At 47.0% G+C, this 25,290-nt stretch overlaps 1 protein-coding gene and 1 long non-coding RNA gene across 2 annotated transcripts; one reads left to right on the plus strand and one right to left on the minus strand.

Annotated features, from left to right (window-relative positions):
- Positions 1-746: 746 nt before the first annotated feature.
- On the minus strand, positions 747-3,084 carry LOC135389932 (uncharacterized). The gene is made up of 2 exons (XR_010421621.1): positions 2,543-3,084; positions 747-1,057 (listed from the first exon to the last, which is right to left on the minus strand). It is a non-coding gene; the product is annotated as an uncharacterized LOC135389932 (long non-coding RNA).
- A 6,919-nt stretch (positions 3,085-10,003) lies between these two features.
- Positions 10,004-24,560, plus strand: LOC135388156 (low-density lipoprotein receptor-related protein 8-like). Its single transcript, XM_064617524.1, has 10 exons — positions 10,004-10,082; positions 18,658-18,737; positions 19,160-19,315; positions 19,376-19,603; positions 19,664-19,786; positions 19,860-19,979; positions 20,869-20,985; positions 21,050-21,169; positions 24,170-24,292; positions 24,397-24,560. Exons 2-10 carry the CDS (start codon positions 18,668-18,670, stop codon positions 24,429-24,431), a joined length of 1,092 nt encoding a protein of 363 aa, XP_064473594.1. The 5' UTR covers positions 10,004-10,082; positions 18,658-18,667; the 3' UTR covers positions 24,432-24,560.
- Positions 24,561-25,290: the final 730 nt, after the last annotated feature.

A 25,290-nucleotide genomic window follows, 5' to 3' on the forward strand; every position in this document is an offset into this window, starting at 1 on the left:
ACGAGAGCTTCTTGTCTCCAAGAACCTCCTAATCCGCTACAGAGCTACAAAATGCGGAATGTATCCGCATCCGCAGTATCCGCATCCACCGTAAGTGACTATAACGCTAGTTGCGCTGTTCCGCCTTCTGTCAAAGCAGCGGTTGTCAATTCTCCATCCGCCCGAAGGAAAGGCACGCCTTGGAGAACATTCACCATCGAAGCAAAATTTCGATTGGGCATAAGGGGATTATAGAAGGTTGGTGTGAACATGACGTAAGGTTTGGAGCCCAGACACTGGAGCGTTACGGCGAAGTCTACGTCGGATGCTGAAAGCATCAAGGCCTGCAGCTTTCGCTTTGCCGAGGGAGCACACTAGCATGGAAACGCCTCAACCCTGAAAAATCCCCGATGAAGCTTTGTGTCATTGGAAGGCCAGCTCGCCTATTGAAGCGATAGCTTTATATAGGGCCAACGAACGTCGACAGCCGTGTAGGTCCGTCCATAGCAGTTATGGAGAGTGTGAAGATTCACTTCATGCTGCAATGGATGTAATGATGCCATTGTTCCCTAGTAGGGAACAGTGGCACCGGCCCTCTAAAGCTGCCTCATTTGAACGCATCTTGCAGAATGTCCAAAGATTCAGCTAATGTTTCGTTTTTGTTTTTTTATTTTAGTTTATGAAGTTTACCGTGTACATGGTAGGACAGTAGAGCCAAAAGTTAGCAATGGGCAAACCTTCATTCGTACTACTCAGTATAGCAGAGCTGTTTTCGTTCGAACAAATATTTATTATTCCTTTCAAATGTAAATTGACATCAATTGACTTTATGAACATCAAACTACTCGTGAAGAACAGCAGAACTTCCGTTATTGGAACTGTGCGCAGCGGGCCGTGCACCTCATGCAGACTTCCTTGCAGCGGTTGCACCACATCTCCGTGTAGGGATCGAACGTCTGAGTTTGTCGACAGTGATGAGTACAGCTACGACAGCTAACGAAGCAGTCGTCGCACCACTTCTCGTTCTCGCTTGTCATGCGGGTTGCGCTCAGGGGCACAGGTTCAAGTCGAAGTTCACCTATGGGCAATGAAGAAAAATGCCCAACTTCACGCTCCAGCAAGGCGCGATAAAAAAACACTATCCTATAATTAGGGTCCCGCGCTTTCGGTTTTTATTTTTGGGCGGATTCGGCGTATATTTTTCGGTGTCTATTGATTTTCACGAAATCCGCGTTTTTCGATGTCTTTCCTGGCGTGTACATGTTTTATCCGAGAGTTATCGGCGAATAGAAATCACAACGTAATTTCTGCACGGCGCTCATTCAACATGGCGTTGGTCGCTGCGGTGGCGTTTCGCGGCTAACAAAAAAAGGTAAACGGGCATTTTTCACAACCATGGTATTTCTGTATGGTTTTCTGATCTGCATCAATAACTTGCTGGGCATGTGCAACAATTTATCGCTGTCATGCCCTGGAATGTCCCCTTGTATTCGTTCATTTTTTATTATTATTATTATTATTAAAACCGAATGAGAGAAAGTTTACACAGCGTATGTTTTCGGTGTTTTTGGATTAAAACGGAAAACGCGGAACCCTACTACACTGTAAAAAAACTAAGTGCATGAAAGGTGCAAGGCGTGTCATATGGAAGTAGGGCTACATGCACTTAGAGTACTCTAAGGTAAACCCATTTAACTAGGTCCTTTGGCAAGTGCGTGCGAACTGCGCAACGGCGCGAGTAATGGCGCGAAGCGCACAAACCAGCAAATGTTTACAAAGACACAAAAAATCTCTGTGTTCTGCCCATCGCTCTGGCACCCTCATGATGGAGTTCGTCCACCAGCTAGTCTGTATCTATGCCATTTTATCGTTCACCAGTAATGGGCATTGCGCATTATCCGTTCCAGTATAGTTTCCAACAAAGAGCACATCCGAACATACGAAGACACTTCTCTCGTTGAACATGCGAATGACCCCTATAGTGACCCTAGCTAAGCTAAGCTAATAGCTAACTGTGGAAGAGGTATGGTGGAACACTCTCATTGGTTCCTCCCAAGTTTGTCCACCAGCTGAATTCAGTGCTGAACCTATTCCAGTTCCCTAATAATGAAGTGCTGCTGCAATGGAACAATGGAAACGCTGACCGGGTGCAATTACTCCCCATGTTAGTCCTCCGACCCTGAAGTTTACTCCCCAGCGCTAGAAATGTGTCCTAAACTTCACACAAACTTCTGTGCATTTAGTCCCGAGAAGGGCTGTGACTTAATCCATCTAGTACGCAAAGAGTACTAAAATTACTCCCTTTTTGTTAGACTGGTAGAAATCCAGCGAACCGGTAGAGAAGTACGAAGGAAGTTGCCTCAGGACAGGAGCCGCCCTCCTGTCCTGAGGCAACTGCCTTCGTCCCTTTTTGTTAGTGCGTAAGAAGAACCAATTAGGGTGTTCCCCCATAATACCTTTCCGACAATGGCTGGAGGTTGCACCGCGTATAGACAACTCCTTGACAAAGTATACCTGTTCCTGTTGAGACGCGCCAACCAGCAAAGAATGCATCGAGTCTTACCGGGAACGCACCGTTTGGTGCCACAGACTGTGTCGCAGCACTCGTGACCCGTGCGATCGCACATGGACTGCGTGCAGTTGTACAAGACTCTGTCGCAGGCCACGTTGACGGGGTATCTGGGACAGACGGCCGATGCCAGGGCTACGAGAGCCAGGACGGCGATCAAGGTCGTCGCAAGTGAAGACATCTTCGGCGCAAATGTGAACAGTGGCAACGTGAACTTTGCCGTTGTCTTTATATAGGGTTGGATTGTGCGTTGAGACCGCAGAAAGCGCGGATATCCGCTCTGGCCTTTTAGTCTAAACGATTTCCGACGGCAGGAATCTCGCCAGGAAACGTACGCGCCATATGGGGTTTCTCGATAAACGATAATGGCGATAAACGGCTGCAGATTTACGGACTAGGGTTCCGAATGCTGCCACGGGAAGTCATTAATTTTGTTCTTTCCGTTGACTAGAAGGAGCGACACACTATAAAAATAGAATAGATCTCAACTCATACACTCTTAGAAAGAAGGGTTGTGCAGTTAGACTTTTTAGGAGGTAATAGTTGTCGCATATGTGTTGTGTCTAAAATGTTCTACCTGCTACCTCACTCTCCAGAGAGCACTTCAACGCATAGCACGCCAACCAATGCCACGAATGATAGGGTTACTGTTTCTGATTCGGTGAGCGAGGGGGGAGGGGGGCGTACGCCTTTTAGTAACAATTTGGATATATGATAATTGCTTTTACCACCTTTTGACACCCTTTATTAGACGCTATATCTTGACCTGAGTGGTAACTATAGAAGTTACCACCTTTTCACACCCTTTTGCGTGTATTCAGTGAAAAATCTTTGTCACGGAGATCACTCTTTTTTTTTTTTTTTTTTTGTTAGCGTATAATGTACACCCCTTTTTTCAAAAACGTGTTTCACTGTCGCCCAGGAATGTAACTTAACCTTGCAAGAGAGTAGAAATTACTCTGCGTGGATTCGAGGTAAAATTATGTTACTGCCCTTCACTTGCGTTACTTTGTTACAGCTTTTTGTTTATGCCGATGAAGAGTACCCCTTCAACATTCCGGCTCTGTGCCTGACGTCTCCCTGGACGTATACACACTGGGAAGGGCTGGATGGGAGTAGAGACGTTGAGACTTGGGCTGACAAAGGAGGGCTCACTAACACGCACATACTTTGGTGATCACTCACATGTCGCGAATTTAGAGTTCGGGTAGTCATCGGACGAGATCCTGCATATTCAGCGTGGTATGACTAGAGATGCGAAGCCCCGAAAACAAAACGGAAATTTTGGGGAAAAGTTTTTTTTGTTTTTTTCCTCGTCTCCGGAAAAATTGACCAAAATTTTCAGGCGACAAAATTCAAAAATGTCAATTTTCGTGCCTTCGATGCGTTCCAACCCGCCAACAGTGTCTTAGGTGCCTCTAATCCGCCAACTACCACCAACTTAGAGCTCCGTCTGGCTATTCCAAGCGATCGCCATCGCGTTCACATAATGTCGGAGTTCTGGTCGCAGTGGGCGGGTTGTTCCAATTACCAATCTCTGGGTAGACAGCAGTCTCATGGGATGGTCTGCTCTGCATTTATGCCTAGAGGGTGGACACTACTAAGGTTTCTAGCTCATTGTATGCTGTAGCTTGGCTGGCAATGCTTCGACTCAGCAGTAACCGCGTTTGTTTCCATTTTCTCCAATTTTTCGGAAAAAACCCGAAAGAAACCGGTTTTTTTCGAGCGATCCAAAATTTCCGGAAATTTTGCATCTCTAGGTGTGACAACGTCATAGTCGTCATAGCAGTGTAAAGAGAGCGTTATCGGAAGAGAAAGGCGGGGTGATCAGAGTAAAGATGGACAGGAAACAGTATATAGAAAGACTGTAAAAGTCATAGTTGCTCTCCATTTCCTCTTATTTACTCTTCCTTGCTTTTTCTTTTTTCTTAGAGTGCAGGAAACAATACAGTATTGAACCAGTCCCGGGTTAGCAGTCCACCTGCAATGGGAAGTAGAGTTGACATAGTCATATCAGTGCCGTTGCAGGCTGTCCAGGAAAGCGGACAGTACAGAGAAGCGAGAGCATTCTAAAACATACCACCAATACGAATAGTTTCCATGTGGTATCGAAATATAAAAGCACAACAATGCATGAGTACTAGGTAGCAGCATGACGATCTGATGTCTTGACCAGGCACGGAGGCGATGATACTTGCCTCTGCTGGCCTGTCGGTTACCGTTTCCAAAAAGACTGGTGTTCAGGGACGTAGCGGGGCGAAGATATTGAATAATCTAGGACACATACAGGGTGTTTCAGAAAACGTGTCATTGAATTAGAATAAAATAAACTACGCCACCTAGAATCATGCGGTCAACGGCATTTGTTCTGATTAGGTTTCTACCACCTCCTGATGTGAATGTCATGTATCGTAAGTTTAACTGTGTAAATGTTTGCAAACCGAACTCGGAAATTTGCCAAGTAAAGGTCACTTTTTTACCCCACCATTATGAAGAGCGTGCCGAATTAACTCAAATTCATTATAATTGACAGTGATATCCACGAGCTATCCCATCGGAAAAAATAGCCGAACATCATGCTTTTCGGAGCACCGGACCATAACGCGTGATGACTTTTTGAGCGCAATCGCTCTCGATCCGACGAAAGGAGGTTCCAAAGCCAGCCCACAGAGTGATAGTAGGAAAAGTAACAGTTCCTCAAATTGGGAAAGGGAAAGTATTATCCCAGCGAAAGTCGGACGCGTTAACCTAAAGGTTCCTAAAGATGGAAGATCCCGATAGCCATCTTTAGAAAGGACTACCGAAAAGGTAGGGCTACAGGTAGAATAAAGCAGAACAAGGCCGTACAACTAATAATATGTAAGGAATTGCTTAAAGCCTTACAATATAAAGAGCTATATTTAAACGTAGCTTTCTTGTGACTTATTGATTTGTTTGCTATAGTAGTTCCAGTTTACCAAGTTGGTGGCGCTGTTCTACCATCTGACGTCATTTGTTTGTAAACAGGGAGAGGTCTATTGCCGGCCGCGTTCAGATCTCCGAGAGAAGCGATGTGAGGAAGCTATATGTACCTGCCCATTCACTTTCCCTTTTTTTATACTCAACATACCCCCCCCCCCCCCACCTTATACAAGCTTCTGCCGATCACGGCAGCATGGTTGCAATGCAAAAGTATCTGAAAGAAGAGCGAGAGGGAAACAGGAAGGGGCGTGTAGAGTCTAGTACCACTATAGCATCCATTCTGTGAACGCCGTTCTCGAAGGCAACGAGCAGCACGACGAAGACTTGTCTGCACATGGCGTAGATGGGCGTATAGCAAGTTAATTCCTAGAAATAACATTCAGTGACATAGTGCACATTTTCGCGGTACGTGGCAAGACAGGAAGTTTTTAATAGTCCTATGTAAAAATGCATCTACGTAAACGCACTTCTTAAAAAATCGGCGTCATCAATTTATCTGTTGTTCTTTTAAAAACCTGAGTATGGCTATGGTGGTATACTGAAAATGACCAATGAGGAATACCTCAGTGTGCACGCGTGAACGAACGTTCCAACTGCCGATAAGGAACGTGTACTCTCATTTGTGTAAATCAAGTTTTTTTAGTCAATTTTGTATAGATACAACTCCAAGATACGCCATATCTTCTGCATATCTTGTGCATATTTATACGTTTTGCGCACCGGCACAACGGCACGCTATACTGTCGACAGGAAACACGTACCACATATCCAGATATGGAAACTCTCAAGTCTGTCTTCCGGACCGGAAGACAAGATATTGCCTGACACAGCTTTATACGTGCAGAACTGCAGATTTATCCGTGGTGTTTCGGGTACTCCTGCCAGTAGTCAGAAGCGTTTCCTTTACATGCTGATTCGTGGGCATTGCACGCTTTCTACTAATTGTTCAGAAACCTTCCCACTAATAAGTGTCTTTATTCTGTCGTGTGGAACTCAACCGCTGTATAATGTATAGATTGAGAAGTTACCGGTCAAAAAGAACTCGTTATGAGTTAAGTTACCGTGTGAAAAATGTAACTAAGTTAATAACGAAGTTCGTCAGCCTGAAATGTAACTCGCAGTTACGGAGCTACTTAGAAAAAAGAACGAGTTACTTCAAAGTTACTTCGGACACAAAATAGCACTACACAGGTACGGCGCGCGTGAGCAGTTGAGTTCGACCGACCTTGAGTTGTCTGCGGAGGAGTGCAACACGCTTAGATAATACAGTAGCGTAGTTTTCGTTTATGTCCAACAAGTCAAACGGTTTACATCTTACTCCCTGTGGGTGCACAATGGTTCAGCTTCATTTCAAGTTACTATTCATTCACTTTTCATTCACGTCCACATATTTTCTTGATTTTCTTGCTTTCTCTCCGGTTCTTTCGTGGCATTTTATGCCACAAAACGTGATATTCGATCAATGACAGTATTCTATTCAGAAAGTAAGAACCGCTGCCATTGAAACTTAGCTTAAGTTACTTTGGCAAAGTTACCTGAAAAAGAAACGAGTTCCTCTGAAAGTTACCACAGCGCAAAAGTAACGAGTTAAGTTACAAGTTTCCAAAAAAAGGAACTTAGTTACAGTAACGAGTTACCTCGAACTCTGGCTATAATGACACTGAGAAAAAAATACGAAATATATTAGGATGTGTGCGTGCACGGTAAACTCTATTGTTCCGTATATACAAGAGGTAATTTAATGGAATTTTATAGTGGAGATCTACGTGTGTCATCTTGCTGGTTCAATAACCTCGTGTCTTCAACAATCCCGGCCTTGTGACTTCTCTCGTTATTCGTCGTCCTCATTGTTACAATCGTCCGCAGGTCGTTATTTTTTAACCTGTGACCATGTTGCGTGCTTTCTCCTGTTTCGCCTGGGCAGTGTCAGTTAGTATTTAGTGTCCTGTTTCGCTTAGGCAGTGTCAGTTAGAGCCCTGCACGGGCACGGGCCCCACCCGGCCCGCGGGTTGGGCCGGGCTTGTTATTGGCTGCGTGCTCCGGGCCGGGCCGACAAAATACGCAAGCACCACGTGCCGGGCCCGGTCCGGCCCGACAAAAGGGGTCGGCACCGCGGGCCGAGCCGACAAACATGTTGCCGAGAGTCAGGCTCGGCCGGGTAACGCAGCTAATTCCACTAAATGGAAGGCCATTAGTTCATATCATCACGTGCTTGCGTCATTCCTGCGCATATATTTGCAAAAACAAGCAAAGCACACTGCATTATGCGTATGATTCAACACCGCAGAACATTCTCAAAGCCACTTCACATTGCTCCTGACTCCTCACGTATTTCACAATCACGTTCGGAAAGCTTGGTGAGAGGGGTAGTGGTTGGCAGAAGGAGTTTGTCGACAACATCCTCTACCTCCGCAAAAACTTGATAGTGTAACGATATCGCACTTGCCCGCGTGCGTTCTGGATTTACTTTGGTCTCGTGCTTTTTTTTTTTTTTTGTCGGCTCCAGTTTGAGCCCCAAAGTGTGACGTAAGGAGGTTATGTTGACACACCATATGAGAGGGAGAGGGTTAGAATCCCAACCCACAGAGCAGACACCTGCAGTGAGTGCAGGAATCAAACCGCCAGCACTTGTCTTCTGTTCTTATAAATTTACTTCTAACTTTGTTTGATAAGCGCTAGAAACGCGTACGTCACAGCTGGAAATACTAGGCCAGGCTGTACTCGTTTGAGTCACCGGGCCTGGCTCTATTCGCTAAGTCACTGGGCCGGACCGGGTTCTACTCACTGGGCCACCGGGCCGGGTCGGGCCGCATAAAAACACGAAGATGCTGGCCCGGGTCATTTTTCGATGCACCCGGTCCGGGTCGGGCCCGAAAAAGTCGTCCCGTGCAGGGCTCTAGTATCAGGATACAATTCTATGGCGGAATATGACATATGGCGGCACAGTTTCCTTAGAAGCGGGTCCAGGACGCACATTCCCCCAGGGCGTCAGTCGTGACGTTGCCCACATCTGTGAGGCTGACATCGGCGAGCCCTTTCACCATCACCACCGCCACCACTATGGCGGAATATGGACGCTTTCACTGACTTCGAGGATTCCGCATATTAATTCCCGTTAGTGCAATATAATTGATTTCGTCTTTCGCTAAACGCGTTTAAATGAGGCAGCTTTGGAGGACTAGCGGTCACGCGGTCATAGGGTGTCACCGTCGAGTGTCGTCACCGCGGAGTTATTTTCTGTCTGGCACACTAATCTGATCGAAACCCTGTGTGTTGTATTGTGCTTCTGCGTCGTCCTTGGCCGCCTCAAGATCTTTACTGCGTAATGAACTACTGCCTGTAACCTCATCTAACATCATCTCACTATCCTCATCCTGATCTAATTCATCTACCTCATCCTTCTGCGTTAGTCGTGACGTTCCCCGCTACAAGCGTGGTCGAACACGGCGAGCAGTTTCACCACCACCACCACCATTAGTTTATCCTTTATTTCCTAATTCATTCTTCTTTCCTTTATTAATCTTTTTTTTTTTCATTGTGGAATAGCAAGCCGGCGTCCCGTTTGGCTGACCTTTCCCCCCTTTTTTTCATTTGTTCTAATAAATATATCCTCCTCCCCCCCCCCCCTCCTTAATCGTTACATCACGCAGCGGCGGATCTATTATATTTGTGAGGGGGGGGGGGTCCTACTACGCTACCTAAGGTCAATTGAAACTCACGGTAGAAATTGAGGGGAGGTCAGGACATCCGGATGCCCTTCCCTCCCAGATTAGCCTCTGACGTCACGTCGCTCAAGCAATCAGACTTTGTCTCTATAGGTGGTGTTAGTGGCTGCCGGTGCGAATGTTTCGCATACTCAGCCTTGCCTCCTTCGAGCTTCAGTCCTTTGCTGAGGCCGCCACACTTTCATAGTTCGTGAGCCTTTGGTGCACTTTAGGCCGGAGGTAGAGGTAGATGTAGATGCTGGAGAAGTTTGGAGCATACCTGAACAAAATAGAGGCACTTCCGAGACGCAGAGAACGTCAGATGAATGTGTGCGGTGCTTAGGCCGATCCAGAATTTGCGACCTGATCTTGTACACAACCAAATCAAGCAAGTAATATTTCCACCGTCCCGCTTTGAATAATATTGAAGTGCAGAACGTTCATGCAATATAGAATAAACCATTATGTGCGTAGCTAAATGTAGAAAGCACATGTAAACTCAATGCGAAGATTTATTTTCTATCCATTATGCAACCTTACGACAGTGCTTTTGCGAGGGTGGGGGGATGAAGGTCACCCTCCCGCAGGCGGAAGTTAGCCTCAAAGAGGCTCAGCCATGCACTATCATTTCCTGCGTTGCAGTTGAAAATTTTGTGTGTAATGTTGACTGTAACGGAAAACTATCAGCTAACCCACTGTCTGTCATTGCACATGTCTTACGCGGTGTATCTTACACACGTGCCTATCGTACATGTATCCATACGTTGCGCTGCTCTCCGTCAGGGACCAGACGAGCAAGAAGAAGATCGGGCAGAAGGGGCTGCCGCGACGCTTTTCTTCCCAGAAGACATTTACCCAAACGCACGAAGGTAACAAGTTTGTAATGATGTTACTACCACCGCGAGGTAAACCCGCGCATAAGTGGCACCAATTAAATGGGCGACGGCCTCCGTAATATAGCGGTGAATTTCCTATACGGGCAGCCGAGATACGCTTGTCTGCATCATTAGATTTCCGGATTGAACGACGACGCCTTCGAGGCTTCTGTGTAGGGCAACAGGAAACGGTACATCACATGGTACATCTCCGTTTTTTAATCAAAAGAAAAAGAAAAGGGATGAGTATGTCTTCGATTACAAACATCCTTGTGTGGTCCTAGATATATACTCCCGATAGCATATGCGGCAAACGCGAGGTCGCAGAGGGGACGTCCGTGTCAGTCAGTGGAAGTGGACGGACAAAGACGTGGAAGACTCTTCCAGGAGGGGTTACCACCGGCTGCGTAGTACAGTGGTTAGGATGATCGCTTTTCACGCAGAGGCAATGCGGGTTCGAACCCCCGACCCCTTCCCACCTGCTGTGCTGTCTGAGTTTTTCTGTGGGTTTTCCGGCAGACGTTCGAGACGAACGTCGGCACGGTTCCCCCTGAAGTCGGCTCAGGACGCATATACTAAACCCCTTTCACCCACTCTGTAAAGTCGGAGCACAAAAAACGCGGACAGCATGAAGGACTGAAGACACGCACAACACATTACGGGCTCCTAATCTTCGGGCGGCGACTTTACAGACATACCAAGTACCACTAGTCATACAACTTACTTTACCAACTAGCTGAGGTCATTGTCGTTCACCCGCTACTTCCTGCTGTCATCTGTACGTCACTCATAGCCACTGTTGCTAACACAGAAGTAAAAAAAAACAATCTTATTCCATGGATCATTCTTTCAATACACGCGTGGTTGTTCTTTTGTAACAAGATACGCTCATATGTGGCGTGGGGTCCGTGACTTGCATTCACCTTCAGCTGATTGCATTGCGGGAGTGTGCATTGTCATCAAGTAGAAGAACTATAGTATACCCGGGTATAGGTAGTCCGTTCTAAACACGATATAGGCAGTATGCAATGCTTGTCCAAAATTGACATGTATGGAAGATGGGACAATTCTTTTTTCTTTTTTTTAGTTCCGTGTTACCACCGCGAAGCAACTGTGGCTATGAGCGGCCTACAGACGTGGACAGATGGAGAGAGGACAGCAGGAAGAAGTGGGGGAGAGGAGGGTTAGTATGCGACCTCTGGGCCGACTTCAGGAGGAATTGGGCCGACATTCGTCTGGGAAGTCTTCAGAAATACCCAGGGAAAACCTCAGACAGCACAGCCGGTGGTAGGACTCGAACCCACCACCTCCCAGCATGCAAGCATCTTACAGAGTCTTGCTTTGCTACCTGGGGGGTGTATCTCTCCCTATTAGTTTTTTCGCCAACACCAACATCAACCTGGAGGATGAGACAAGAAGCACTGCTTGGCCACATCGCGTGACAAAAATAATACTGCCCTCGCCCTATAATTGAAAAGCAGGTGCTCATATGTCGATCACCCTCCCCGGAGAAAGATCAGTGCGCGGATTTGAAGGATAAGCCTCATGTGTAAATCGGCTCCAAGTAATCAATCTTACGGAGTCTCATGATCATGTGTATTGTCATCAAGTAAGAGAACTACCTATGGAGGTAGTCCCTTGAATGGAAACATTTCCTTGAGCCTGAGGGGACGAAACGTACGTAGTACGTGGGGACGAAAACAGGACGAACACAGGACGGGACAAGGAGATGTTTCCGTCCAATCGTGTTCACCAGCTTGCTTGCCTCCTCTTCTTATGTTCGAGGTTGTCCCCTTTAGGCCGACTTACTTGTCTGACATACCAGATAACAACGATCATGATCATGAGTCTCCGTGAAGAGAATTGTATTGTTGACTCTGTGACATGAGGCCACAGAAGATAGTGAACTCGTCTTCCTAAACGTTCCCTAACCGTAGTATTGCCAACTGTAGAATGGGGGTCGAGCGCAATATACCTGCCCACATCACGCTTCAAAACTGGCCCTCGCCCTAAAAACGACCCAAGCAGCACGCCGACGTCGGGTCGACACCGAGCCGACATTGCCAACTTCAACGTGATATTCGTCGCAACCTGGCAGTGTCGGCTAGATGTCGCGTTTATCCGTCAACATCGAGCCAACATTGCCAATTTCTGTCGTATATCGGTCACAAGTTGGCAGGGTCTGGGATATGTTGGGCCGACATGCCCAACTTGCTACCGACATCGGCGCGATGTCGTGTGCTGCCTGGAGAAGTCTTGCCTATTGCTATTCCGATTCAGATGAATTAGAGAATTCAGATGGAGATAAAATTGATACAAAATTGATACAAAACGGAGATAAAAACGAAATTTTGCCTATTAATTGCTGCTGTATTGCCAACTGTGGGATGGGACAAGCGCAATACTTGCCCACATCACCCTTAAAAAAATAGTACTATTCAAAAAAATGCTACAGCGAACATATCGTATAGCCTATATTGCCTATGAATTAGATAATTTAGATGATTAGAGATGATTTACAATTAGATTTTTAGATTTTAGGGAAAAATCTTCCAGAGAAAAGCAAAGGATACTTCCCCGACGACCGTTGTTTGATTATTAGAGGCGTATTAGTCATCACGCATGTAATGACTGAGAATTGAGTGTGTGCATCGCCAAGAGAGAGATTTTTAGGAAAAAGTCTTCCCGCGGGAACAGCACCGCAAGCAATACTGTCTCGACGACCTTTTTTATCGGCCGCCTATTCGAAGACACGGCGGAATATTTTAGGAAAAATCTTCCCGGGAACAGCCCCAACGAATCGTGAATCGGTGTGAAAGAATAAAATTCTTTCCCGGAACAGCACCACAAGCAGTACTGCCCCGTCGACCTTTGTATCGGCCGTACCAGTCAAAGACACGGCCCACCCAGGGGCGGACCGCGTTATCAAGGGGTTCTTCTCCATACATGAATGACCGGCTCCCTTTCGCCTCCCTCCACCGCGAAAGATCTGGCCCCAAAAGGCGAAAGATCAATACGCGGATTTGAAGGGAAACCAGAGCATATCCTGAATGGAGTGAATCCTGTGTGTATTGGCATCGAGGCGGAAGACCAGTCACAAGGACTGGCTCCCATATAACTATCTCCCTCTGTATTGGCATCGGAGCGGAAGACCAGCCACACAGACTGGCTCCCTCTAACGTTTCACACGGACTAAACTAAGGCTACGTAGATGCCAACTCTAGAGCAATATGATCTCTAGATTAATATGTGTGCTGGACGTCACCATGCAACGAACGAAGACTCGCGGAACTATCGCGGATAACTATCTCAACAAGCTAGGACTAAAACTAGAACTGGAGTGAATCCTGAAGCATGAGAGTATATTCACACCAGAACGGAGAACACCATCGAAGAAGCAAACAGTGGGAGTGCTTATGAATATGTCGTATAAACTATATGGTGTGCAGTCCCGAACCAGTAGTATACACGAGGAATCCCTCCTCTGTGTGCCCAGGCTCAGGCTTTTACATTATGGAGTTCGTCCACCAGCTGGCCTGCATCTACGCCATGTTGTAAAGGACTTGCCCTTCATATCTTATTCTGTTCCTATTCGCTTCTTTTGTTCTCGTTCTTTCTATTTGAACTTTTGCCTCTGCGTTCTTTCTTGACCTTTTCTTTTTTTTTATTTAGCCTTCTACATGTCCCCTGCACGTTATAATAAACCTCTACCGGAGAAACGTCATCATGACGTTGGCAGACAGACTGAAACCGAAACAAAATCTGAAGTGGAGGGCTGGGTTCCCCGAATGGGCACTTGCTCGCTGCTTCCTATTGAAAGAAAATAGGACCGAAAGTCGCGTCCCTCTCAGGGACCATCGTAATCCCCTCAAGACCGTGGCTTTCGGGCGCGACCGGCGAGACCTTGTTCGCTTCTAGCTTCGAGCGTATAGTTCAACTCCACCAAATTTGTGGCGCTGTCGAACACTATGACGTCATTTGTTTACAAACAGGGAGAGGTCTATTGTAAAGTTTCAGGGGGATCCGCCATACGGCTACGGTTTGGCACTCGAACGGTGTGATAACGCGCTGAATTTGCGCTAAAGGCTGTAGAAAAAAAAACAACATTTTGCGAACACGGAGGGGCACAAGACAAACACCAGAGGTTACTTGGTGTTTGTCTCGTGTCCCTCCATGTTGTGTCCATCTCCTATGAACTTCGTCCACTATAGCATGCCCGCATCTATGCCGTTTTATCAGTGTTACAATTCGATGATTTCGAAAACGAGTTTTGCAGCCCTCGGACACGCATCTCGTCTCACTTATTTCCAGGCACTTCGCCCTTATATCTGACTCAAAAAGAAGAAGAAGAAATCTTACGTAGGCGCCCCCCTGCACCCAAATACACTCGCGGCCCAGAATAGCGCCTATTTACTTGGCCTTTTTCTAGCACAGACTCTTTCTCACAGGACAATAATACAAACAACGTGAGAAGCCTCATCTCCAGCCACTCTGTATCAAGAGTGCCCGCTTATACATTATCTTGACCTTGCTACAACATCATTCCTCTCCTCGGACGAAAGACCTCGCACATTAAAGAATATATAAGCAAAGAAGACATCGTAACACGTGTTCTCTCTCGTTAGTCTTTACGTAACGGACTCTTAAAGACGTCGTTCAGGAGAGTGGCCCGAGGAGAGCCGAGAGGTCACTCTCTAGGGCTTACCGTACGACGGCACCCCGTCTGTGAAGAAGTTCGCAGACGGCTGATCCTCCTTTCCCGCGGCCCCATTGACCGAGGGCAGCCGCTGGCAACTGGTTCAACGAAGAACTCACACAACGCACGTATAGTTCGGCGCTGACAGACGCACTTCGCTTTCTCATGAGGTAAGGCGCCGTCTTTGACATAATCGCGTTCGCGAGGGCCTCCCGCACACGGTCAATAGTACGATCGAGCTGTCACAGGAAGGGGTACGTTAGTGTCCGGACGGCAAGAATGCCAGGCGGGTAGGATTCCTGTATGTGCTGCATCGGAGCTGTGTGTGTATGCTTTTTTATTGTTGTTGTTTTTGCATATTTATATATGCTGATACCTTCTTTTCATTTACTTTTCCACTCTTTAAACGGATAGTCCGCTGCCTAGCTATACGATCGTGCGATGTGCTTGAGGTATAGCTGCATTTACAGTGGTGTGGTAATATGTTTAATATGCGAGTAACATTGGGGCAGCAACACTAGAGTTGATGATCGTAGATCAGAACCATCGATCGATGAACGACGAACGTGCGATCATGGTAACAGAAGATGGGGTCATAGTAGGGCCAACTGGAAGCCTCTTCAGGACTACCCACAATAACGTCATCAATAGCGGGACATTGCTCCGGCTACAAGCGATTGGCAAGCAGGCAGGCTTTTTTTTTTTTTTTTTGCACCTTCGGGATTTCTAGCCCTCGTTTCCTTTGGTTTGTTATGGGGTTTTGAAGATGTCACCCAAGTCTCGCGACTCGCACGCTGCCAAAGAATATTAACGACACTATAGGCTTCTTGTAGTGATCGATGACGGTGGCATCATCTCTCGGGCCACGAAAACTAGGCAGCTTTTAATAAATATTTTGCGCATCAATCACGAACTGCTGCTTCTGTGTCACGGTAGATGTACGCTGGCGCCATCATGTGGTACATACTCTGTGCTTTAGCTGTTTTTATTGATAGACCGCGATACGACCAACTTGTATAGAACCGAAGATGAAGAGTTCATCAATCCCGAACGTCAATGGCTTAATATCAACGAGACAGAGACAGAAATAGAGAGGTAAACCGGCAGACGCATTTGAAGCCGATGGCGCATGTTCACCTGACGTTGCCTTGTTTGCAAATGGCGGACACTAGGGACTCATGCGTTGAGCATATTTCGCGCGTACGCTTCGAAATTCCGTGGCATTTATTGGTTCCGTAATTCCGCCAACAGTTTAAGGTACCGGCTTTATAGCTGGTTGTTTTCGTGCAGAAAAAGTGCAGAAGCTCGAGCGTGCATGTCCCATAGCCGCTTCAATCCAACGTGCGTCGCGCACTCGCGTTTCATTGGTCCTTCGGTTCGCACGTTTTTTTGCCTTGAACGAAGGAGTGCGAGAGCTCTTCTTGAAGCTTCGAAGTTCAAGGGGAAACGCCGGGCGGTTGCGCGCTCTATATATCTCTATCTCTTTGCTTATAATATCCATGCAGAATCGCAAGCACTCTGGCGTCATCATTAGAGCTACGTCAAAGGAACTGTAAAGTGAATTATGGCAAACCTGTAGAAAGCGTATATGGTTTTCTGAAAGCTTGTAACTCGGGCGCTTCAGATACGTAATAGTTCTGCTGTGTATTGAGCATTTTTTCAGCAGTCGAATTTCAAAGACTGCTGCGCAAAGCAAGCTAGCGGACTCCAGCAGCGCCCCAACCCTGAGGCGACTCGCGCGCCATCTATTCGAGACAAAAGCAACTAGAGGATAGAGAGGTAGCAAGCGAGCTGGTGGTATAGATCCATAACTTAAAAACCCGAGACTCGGGGACAAAAAAAAAAAAAAAGAAACGACAAACACAGACAACAGTTGTGTCTCAAACACAGGGTGTTTGAGACCTTGTCTGTGTTTGTCGTTTTTTTTTTTGTCCCCTAGTCTTGGGTTTTTAAGTTATGGAAAAGCAACTAGACGATACATCAGACGAGATAGTGCGTTTCTCGCGGGAGCAGTAAGCATTGCAGTGCATTGCGAAGGTGCACGGTTTGTGTATTCCGGAACATGAGAACGCAAACCACATATTCGTTTAAATCACTTGGATGCGATGTTTTGCAAACAGCAGCGAGCAGACGACACAGAAGCGGACAGAGAGAGAGAGGCCAACAGATGGCGCAGACCACCTCGCGCTCGCAGTCACGGAACTCCGACGTTACAATCGTTAACAGTTTAAACCGAACTTCTCAAGAATTGATGTTGTGCTTCAAAAAAGTATAATGGTAATTAGTAACCTGCCTCATATGCGTTACGCAGTACTTCAATATCACGTGATGTCTGTCCGCCAATCCGGGGCAAACTCCAACTTTGTTCTTTGCGAACGTTGAGGGTCGCCATCTTTCAGTTTCTAAAAGCGTTCAAACTTAATTAGTGGGATAAGACTTGTGTGTGTGATCACACAACCAATTTCTACGTGATGGTACCTTGAAACATTGTGGTTATATTTCACTTTACAGTTCCTTCAAACTTGTAACAGCGCTCTACGTATCATTGGCGACATGTGTCTAAAGCTGTTATGACAGAGACCCTCCTGGTAAGGGGTGCACAGGAAAGAACAAGGAGGGGGTGTAGCCAAACATTTGTGGTGTGTGTGCGTGTGTGTGTGTTGTTGGGGACGGGGTGTGCTCTGGATAAATCACTGCCCAACATGACCATCAATGTCTAAAGAGCACGAAGAGAGAAGTTGGGATGAGACCCAAATCAGGCGGCTTTCCTCGTGCAACGTTGTGTGGTCAGGTTCACTCGTGAAAGATAAATGGCGCCACTTCACGCCGGCCTATCGACCAGGCAGAGAACGATGCCCTTACACGTGAAGTCGCTCCCATTCCCATCGCATCCTGGTCCACTCGTAAAAACTTATTTCTGTGTTTGCACCGCATGCAGGCTCGTCAATAACTGAAAAATGCATGATCAAAAAAGCAATGAGGAATCGTTCGCTAACTTTTTTCGAGTGTTTTCTGGGCATCTTGGGCATTTTTATTTACCACCTGACCGTAGAACTCGGCGTAGGTAGTGTGCGCGGATGAACTCCGGACCTAAATGTACAGACGTGGTCTCTTGCTTGTAGCATTCGATCCTTCTGGTACTTCTTCCATTCTCGAAGTCAACCATGAGTCAAATAGTTCCTCTAATAGACTTCTTCGTAACGAAGCCCTCTCAAATCCTGCATTCCAAATGGGCACGACACGCGTTTAGTCCATTCCACGTGCCTAGTTCATTCCGCTATGAATGGAATACTTGAAATGTTGCAAGGGCCAAAAGTAATGCGTGCGCTACCCGCCCACCGCTGTTTCGGCCTCTCTTCCGTAGCGCCCCTACTGGCTGCGGCCGTAACTGGCACCAGTAAACGCCAGAAGAGAACGTACTCGCGAGCTTGAGGAAGAGGAGCCTCCTCTTGTTCCTTTATCTGTGTGCTTTAAATGCTAAGACATAACGTTTAGTAAACTTTCTCGTGATTGCATCCCCAGGCCTTGCCTACAAGAGTGGTATATACGTATGGCACGTGTTGAGTGTGTGGGAAACTTATTCGAACTGTGAAGTTCCTTTTTTCTCCATGTAACTCTTTGGAGTCAAGCACCATCAGTGGCGGATCCGAAGCATCAGGGCATTAGGTTCCCCTCTCTCCTCCCCGATTCGACAATGAAAATCCCTTCCGCCCCAAAGTGATGGTCTAGGTTCACCATAAGGGAGACGTGCCTCATTAAGCAGCACTAAACGCTACCGCACGTGTTAAAAAAAAAAAAAAACAGTGACACCATGCCTTGCGAATCGAGGGTTGCTGGGTACGTTTTCAGGAGGAACACTTTTGTCCCATGCAGGTCCTTTACAATGAAGTGGAGTGTAGCGACGTTATGTCTGTTCAGCATGCTGCTGCACGTGGTTCACAATCAATTTCTCGGTAAGTGTCCAACATTCCTTGCAATATTAATCACATACCGAAGAGTGAAAATGAGATCGTGAAGGTACAGAGCATATAACAACGTCCTGGAGTTCGCTACAGTTCTAGATATTTACTCAACAACGCATTGGGATTTGGGCCTTTACTGCTCAGTTCATCAAAACACATCAACATTACATAACGCATCACTGGACGTCAACTTCAGGACCCATCATTCGACTTCAACCTCAAGACCCGTTATTGGACTTCAATGTCACGTAACGTCATAGGCTCATAGTCCACCATTCAGCAACAAATCCAACGTCACGTTATATTCCCCATGACGTGACGGTGAACGATGTCCATGACGGTCACCATGAGTGAACCTGCCAACCTGTGGACGAAAGTGTCCTATGTAGTTCCTTTCCGTACATTTTTTCTAGGTTCCCACAACTCTCTCGAGTCCGGTGGACAGGAGAGCTTCTACCCATTCAGAGTCCCGGGCTTCTCCCTTGCGGGCACCGGCTTGAAGCAGACGCGTAGACCCACCCTAGGTTATATATCGCCTAGGGCACAGTTTGCGGAACAACCTAAACCAGGTAAGGATATTAAAGGTGATAGACCGCGGCAGGAAATAATTGCTTTGCTGTTCCCCGCAGAGGAGCGCTGTCGACCCAGACAACTTTCCTTCTGCGATGACGTGCTCCCATACAATGAGACGTCGTCCTCTGGCCTTGCGGGTGTGGACAGCAACCGTCCTCTCGGGTTCTTCATGCTTCTGTTGAAGACACACTGCAACGTACGGCTCAAGCAGCTCGTCTGTGCCCTTCTGGAACCTCCTTGTCGGCGGGGCAAACCCATGTATCCCTGCAGAAAGTTCTGCAAAGGTACTACTACGAGTCAATTCTATGCACATCTGCTTAGCAATAGGCATTGTCCTTTCGCAGTGGCCACAGAGAACTGCCAGAACCTGATTCCGTCCACGCTGTCGCTGTCGCGAGTCCTAGACTGCCGTCGCTATCCGGACTCTGACAGCAGCGACGTCTGTCTCAACCTAGCGCGTAGTCCTGGTAGGTCCTACTCGGATACAAGCTTCGTTATCGTTTTGAAATTAATCGTTGAATTACTCTCCTACGAATGCAGTATGCCTCAGTAACGAGCACCAATGTCCCGATTACACGTGCATTCCCGAGCACTGGCGCTGCGATGGAGTGCGTGACTGCCCTCTGGCCGCCGACGAGGCAAATTGTACTGGAAAATTGGGTAAGACGTCTCAGGTGTTGTACAATGTTCATTGGCGCTACAACAGTGCGATCTAGACAATGTAGAGAACCGCTCACGCTAGAAGTGGTGGAACTCACCCGATAACCAAGTCATCCACAACGGCTACAATGCCTGGCTGTCTGATAGAGACTTTCACGAGCTTGTTGAGAAGATTCTCGAGTTGTGCCCTCAGTAGCTAGTGCTTCCTGCACATGCCACTGCCCTCAACGATGCTCTTTCGTGCACAACCAGCAAAGCTACTGAGAACGCCACTGATGAACTTCCTCAACATTCGCGCAAGTCGGCCCAGAAGCGAGCAACCGCTCCTGGTCCGCGGGAATCAGATGATGTACTCTTTCTTCGCACCCTTGACCGTTCAGCAAAACCCAAGAAAGATGGGATGAAAGTTCGCCTAACAGCGCGCCTTTTGATTGGCTTCCTCCACTGACATCATAGGGCTGGAGCAACAACACCTTCAACACCTTCCGACGCCACTCGCACAAACGTCGCCCACCTACGCATTGCTGATGAAGGCCCAATAAGGTCGAAACACCTGTCCAATGCTGGTGTGGCGACGTTTGGGACTTATAAACATATGTTCAACGTGCAGCCAAAGAGCCTCTGCTAATTTTCTTCACTTAACACCTAGATCAGTGATGTGTGTAGATCAGATCACCTAGGTGGTGTTGCAATGGCTGGAGTTCACACAAGTCGCCGCGGAAGACCGTATCTTCTTTTCGTTGTTATTTCATGTTGCTGATTGATTGTGGTCTACTGGATGATTCTTTAAAAAAAATGACACGTATACACATTTTTGGGATGTAGCTCCAGTGGCAGTGTTCAGATACCTGGTGCACTGAGCGATGCATTGGTTTTCTTCTTCATCCAGTGTGCAACAAGGACGAGTTCCGTTGTGATATGCGTTGCATTCCGAACACGTGGCGGTGCGACGGCGAAGCCGATTGCAAGGACGCTGCCGACGAAGCAAACTGTCCACCTAAGCCTCGTACGCACACTTCCTCGTCTACCTGTGAATACACGTGTAAAGTGAACTAACTCCTCTCTTGTAGAGTGCGGTCCGGATCGTTTTGCCTGTAGCGACGGTGTCGGCTGCCTCCCAAGGCGTTGGGTTTGCGACGGCAGAGCAGAGTGTCGAGATGCTAGCGACGAGAAAGACTGCGCCAACAAAAGTAAGGACGGCCATTCACATTAACCGTTCCACTCTGAGAAGAAGAAGAAGACGAAGAAGAAGAAAAAAAGAAAGTGGTGTAAATTTGTGGACCATGCAGTTACAGACTGCTTCAATTTTTTTAAAGATTCCTTGACCCTTCAATTTACTCCCTAATATAGTGCAGATATAGCCCTCAAACTTCGCATAAACTTACGTCCACTGAGTCCCGAAGGGGACTAAAATAGCTCCTTTCTTTATTGGATTGTATCGTATTGGCTTCCTTGGTTTCTGGTGCACATGAACGGCCCTAGCGATAATGCGCGAGCTTGTTTTCAACATACATGCGCATTACATTGTTACAACTGTCATGCGTATGGACATTGTGCGTGGCAAGCGACATATTACATGAAAAAATGTAATAGCCGGAAAGATGGAACTCCACGATGCTGGTTGAGGACATTATGGCGCTCGTAAATGAATAGGAATCGCGGGTGACGTACTCCTGTTTCAGCAGTCGTGTTACACAATATGCTTCCTCCTCATCTTCTTCTTCTTTTTTGACTCGCCGAAGGTTTACATGCGATTTTAAGGGGCTTGTAACACTTTGATAGATGTGGTTGATAACATAGATTGAGAAGTTACCCGTCAAAAAGAACTCGTTACAAGTTAAGTTACCGTGTGAAAAATGTAACTAAGTTAATAACGAAGTTTTTCAGCCTGAAACGTAAGTCGCAGTTACTGAGTTACTTAAAGAAAAGAACGAGTTACCTCCAAGTTACTTCGGCCACAAAATAGCATTACGTAGGTGCAGCGCGCATGAGCAGTTGAGTTAGACCTTGAGTTGCCTGCGGAGGAGTGCAACACACTTAGATCGTTTTTGTTTATGTCCAACAACAGACCTGTCCCTGTATGTAAACAAATGACGTCATAGTGTTCGACAGCGCCACAAATTTGGTAGAATTGAACTACGCTCGAAGCTAGAGGTGAACAAGGTCGCGCCCGAAAGCGGTCTTGCGATATGGTCCCATAAAGGGACGCGACCCTTGGTGCTGCTTTCCTTTCAATGGGAGGCAGAGAACAAGTGCCCGTTCGTGGAACCCAGCCCTCTCCTTCCGATTTGTTTCGGTTTCAGTCTCTCTACCAATGTCATGATGACGTTTCTCTGGTAGAGGTCTATTCGAACGCTTTGCATCTTACTCCCTGTGGGCGCACAATGGTTTAGCTTCATTTCAGTGGCTCTTACTTCCTGAATAAAATATTGTCATTGATTGAATAACACGTTTCATGGCAAAAAAAAAAAAAAAAATGCCATGAAGGAACCGGAGAGAAAGCAAGAAAATATGTGACGTGAATGAAAAGCGACTTAAAAGTAACTTGGAACTTAACAGAAGTTACTTTGGCAAACGTTCCCTGAAAAAGGAACGCGTTCCTCTGAAAGTTACCACGTCGCGAAAGTACCGAAAGTACAAGTTACCAAAAACAGGAACTTAGTTACAGTTAACGAGTTACCTCGAACTCTGGTTGATAACATCATGCACACATTGTATTGCACACTATAGCCGGGAAACAATAATTATCTTTCTGCGTGTCGCACTTGGCAAGATACAAACTCTTGAACATACGTGCTCGTCAATCGCCGACATCAGTGCTCCAACCATTCCCATTGGCTATCGTAAACACGTGACCTCTCGGGCGCTTCCTCACTGTCGGAGGCTCGAGCCGTGACGTACATTGCCGCGTTGGTTTCGGTACTCGCGGTGCCGGTTTTCTACGCCTTCATTCCCCCGTTGTTGTAAAAACTGGAATGCAGGTTTATGTCGATGCAAATTTATCCGCAATAATTTAACCCCGCCCACAAATGTAAAGACGGTCGTGATTGGTTTAGTTTAAGCGGGCGCACGACGCCTCGTAGTCGCATTTCCCCACGGCGTCAGTCGTGACGTTGCCCACATACGTGAGGCCGACAACGGCAAGCCCTTTCACCATCACCATCACCACCACCACCACCTCCTAGTCGCAGAGTAGTGCGTCCGCAAGCTTCACAAGCTGTTACTCGCACAGAGATCATGTTGCGAAAACTCCCGTCGGAAATTATGTACTTCGCGCACTTTTGCATGTTTCTAAAGCAAAAACACACAAAAAAAAATCGCATTAACATCGGTTCCTCCTCTGCCTTTGCATCCGGCACCTTCTTATACGCATACCACGGTCCCTTGATAGCTATCAAGGGACCGTGGCCATACTCTCAATATGCAGACTACATTATCCGCTGGCGGAGATACTCCTCTGTAACTGCAGCTCTTGAGCTTTTTTTGGGCATTATATTCTGTTCCACGTACCAACCACGTTACACGAGGACAGTTTGTCTAGTTTGTCCACTCTTTCCCTTCCCATGAGCAGCATTTCCTGTTCCTCCTCTCGACGCGCTGACACCTGTAGACAGCAGACACGTGCTTCTGGAGCGTCAGTTCCAGAATAGCCAGAAGCAGTTTGCTTTGAATTCAAATACTGGCTGCGAAAGTAAAAGGTGCCAAACAACCCTGCAAAACAACAAATAATTCATCTATAAAAACGGTCGATGACCTTCGTGTGTTTGGGCCCGTACGTAGCCCGTTAGATCGGCACAGGGGAGACGCGTGGATGGTGGGTGGAGGTTAACGCTTTCGGTCAAGAGATCCACCGAGTCAGGAGATCCAACATGCCACTAATCACCGAGAGTAACCTGTCGCGTGACAAGTGCGTCAAGAGATCTATCGAGTCAGGAGGAGATCGGTGCCTCTCTGATCAAGGAGTCTCTTGACCCGTTGGATCTCTTAACGTGGAATCCCAGGTTCGGCGGTTCAAACTCCCCCATCCTCCGAAATCGCACCTTTATTAGTACATCTAAAAAGGGGAGAAACTCTCTCTCCCAGGTTAAGATGATGTAGAAACCCTGTGTGTAATTCATAGCTTTCGCGAAAAATTGTGCAAACTGCCTTACAAAGTGCTCGCTGGTTGATAATTGTCTGGCGCAATGCAGGATGTACGCCAGGGGATTTCCAATGCGACAACGGCATATGCGTCCCATCACTTTGGAGGTGCGACGGACAAAACGACTGCAAGGATGGCAGCGACGAAAAACACTGTGGCACATTCCACCAGGGTAACACAGCTTTCTTTTAAGTCACGATTATTTGTCCCAACATCTGAAGCGTCTCCTCGTTCTGACAGTTCATATATTTTATCGTGTCCATCATCTTTTCACAGTACTTGGAATGCCGAACTCACTATCAAGATCGTGAAGGAACAGCTGTGTGCATCACTACATCGTCATTTTATTTATTTATTGGATCACCAACGTGTACTACAAGCATGTTTACTGCGCAAACCTTGCACATGTAAATAAAAGCACCAACTCCATAAAACGAGAATATATATTCACGGGGTTCTTGTCGACTTGACGTGGTCCGACGTGTACTGCGCTAACCTCGCACGTGTAAATAAAAGCACAAACTCGATAAAACGGAAACCAGGATATATTTATGGGTTCTTGTCAGCTTGACGTGGTGCACGAATGTATTACTGGAACTTAGGAGTCGGTCGTCTTTCGGTGATGCTTTGGGAGAAGCAAGACGGGCACTGCGACACGTCCATGAGGTGGACGATGGTGGGGTGTACCGTGCATACTTTCCGCACTCTACCTTTGAACGTCTTGCCGCAAGTCCGGCAGGTCAGTAAGCCAGCGGGCCGTTCACACAGGCACTCGTCTTCCTATGAGAAAAATCCAGTGTTGAAGCAATTTGAAACGCGCAACAACTTCTCACACGACCACTTCGGGAGCTTCAGAAAGCGTGCAACTTCACCTTCGGTTCGGGCGCAAGGCGAAGGTTCTTGCTCAGCAGATGAATGCAAGACATGTCTTCAGAACGCAGTTCGTTCAATTACGACATCTACAAGAAACGAAAACACTGCACAACGCGCGCGCCGTGTGTACTTCGCCAGTGTTCATGTATCACTACGCGTGTGCGCACGAAATAGTGCACTTACGAAAGGGATATCGTATTCGGACCTGTGGAATGACAAAAGAAAAAGAAATGTCATTCCAGTATTTTTCAATACAGAAAAGGTATATGTTATTGCCGTCTATTCTTAGGCGACGCA

This window comes from Ornithodoros turicata, chromosome 3 (assembly GCF_037126465.1).
Source record: "Ornithodoros turicata isolate Travis chromosome 3, ASM3712646v1, whole genome shotgun sequence".
NCBI lineage: Eukaryota > Metazoa > Arthropoda > Arachnida > Ixodida > Argasidae > Ornithodoros > Ornithodoros turicata.

Bases quoted from the DNA above. Each gene is read 5' to 3' on its own strand.
- LOC135388156 (XM_064617524.1), top strand. From the start codon at position 18,668: ATGAAGTGGAGTGTAGCGACGTTATGTCTGTTCAGCATGCTGCTGCAC. The intron at 19,787-19,859 runs GTAGGTCCTACT...CTACGAATGCAG, and splicing joins CAACCTAGCGCGTAGTCCTG to TATGCCTCAGTAACGAGCAC. The intron at 24,293-24,396 runs GTAACACAGCTT...ATCTTTTCACAG, and splicing joins CTGTGGCACATTCCACCAGG to TACTTGGAATGCCGAACTCA.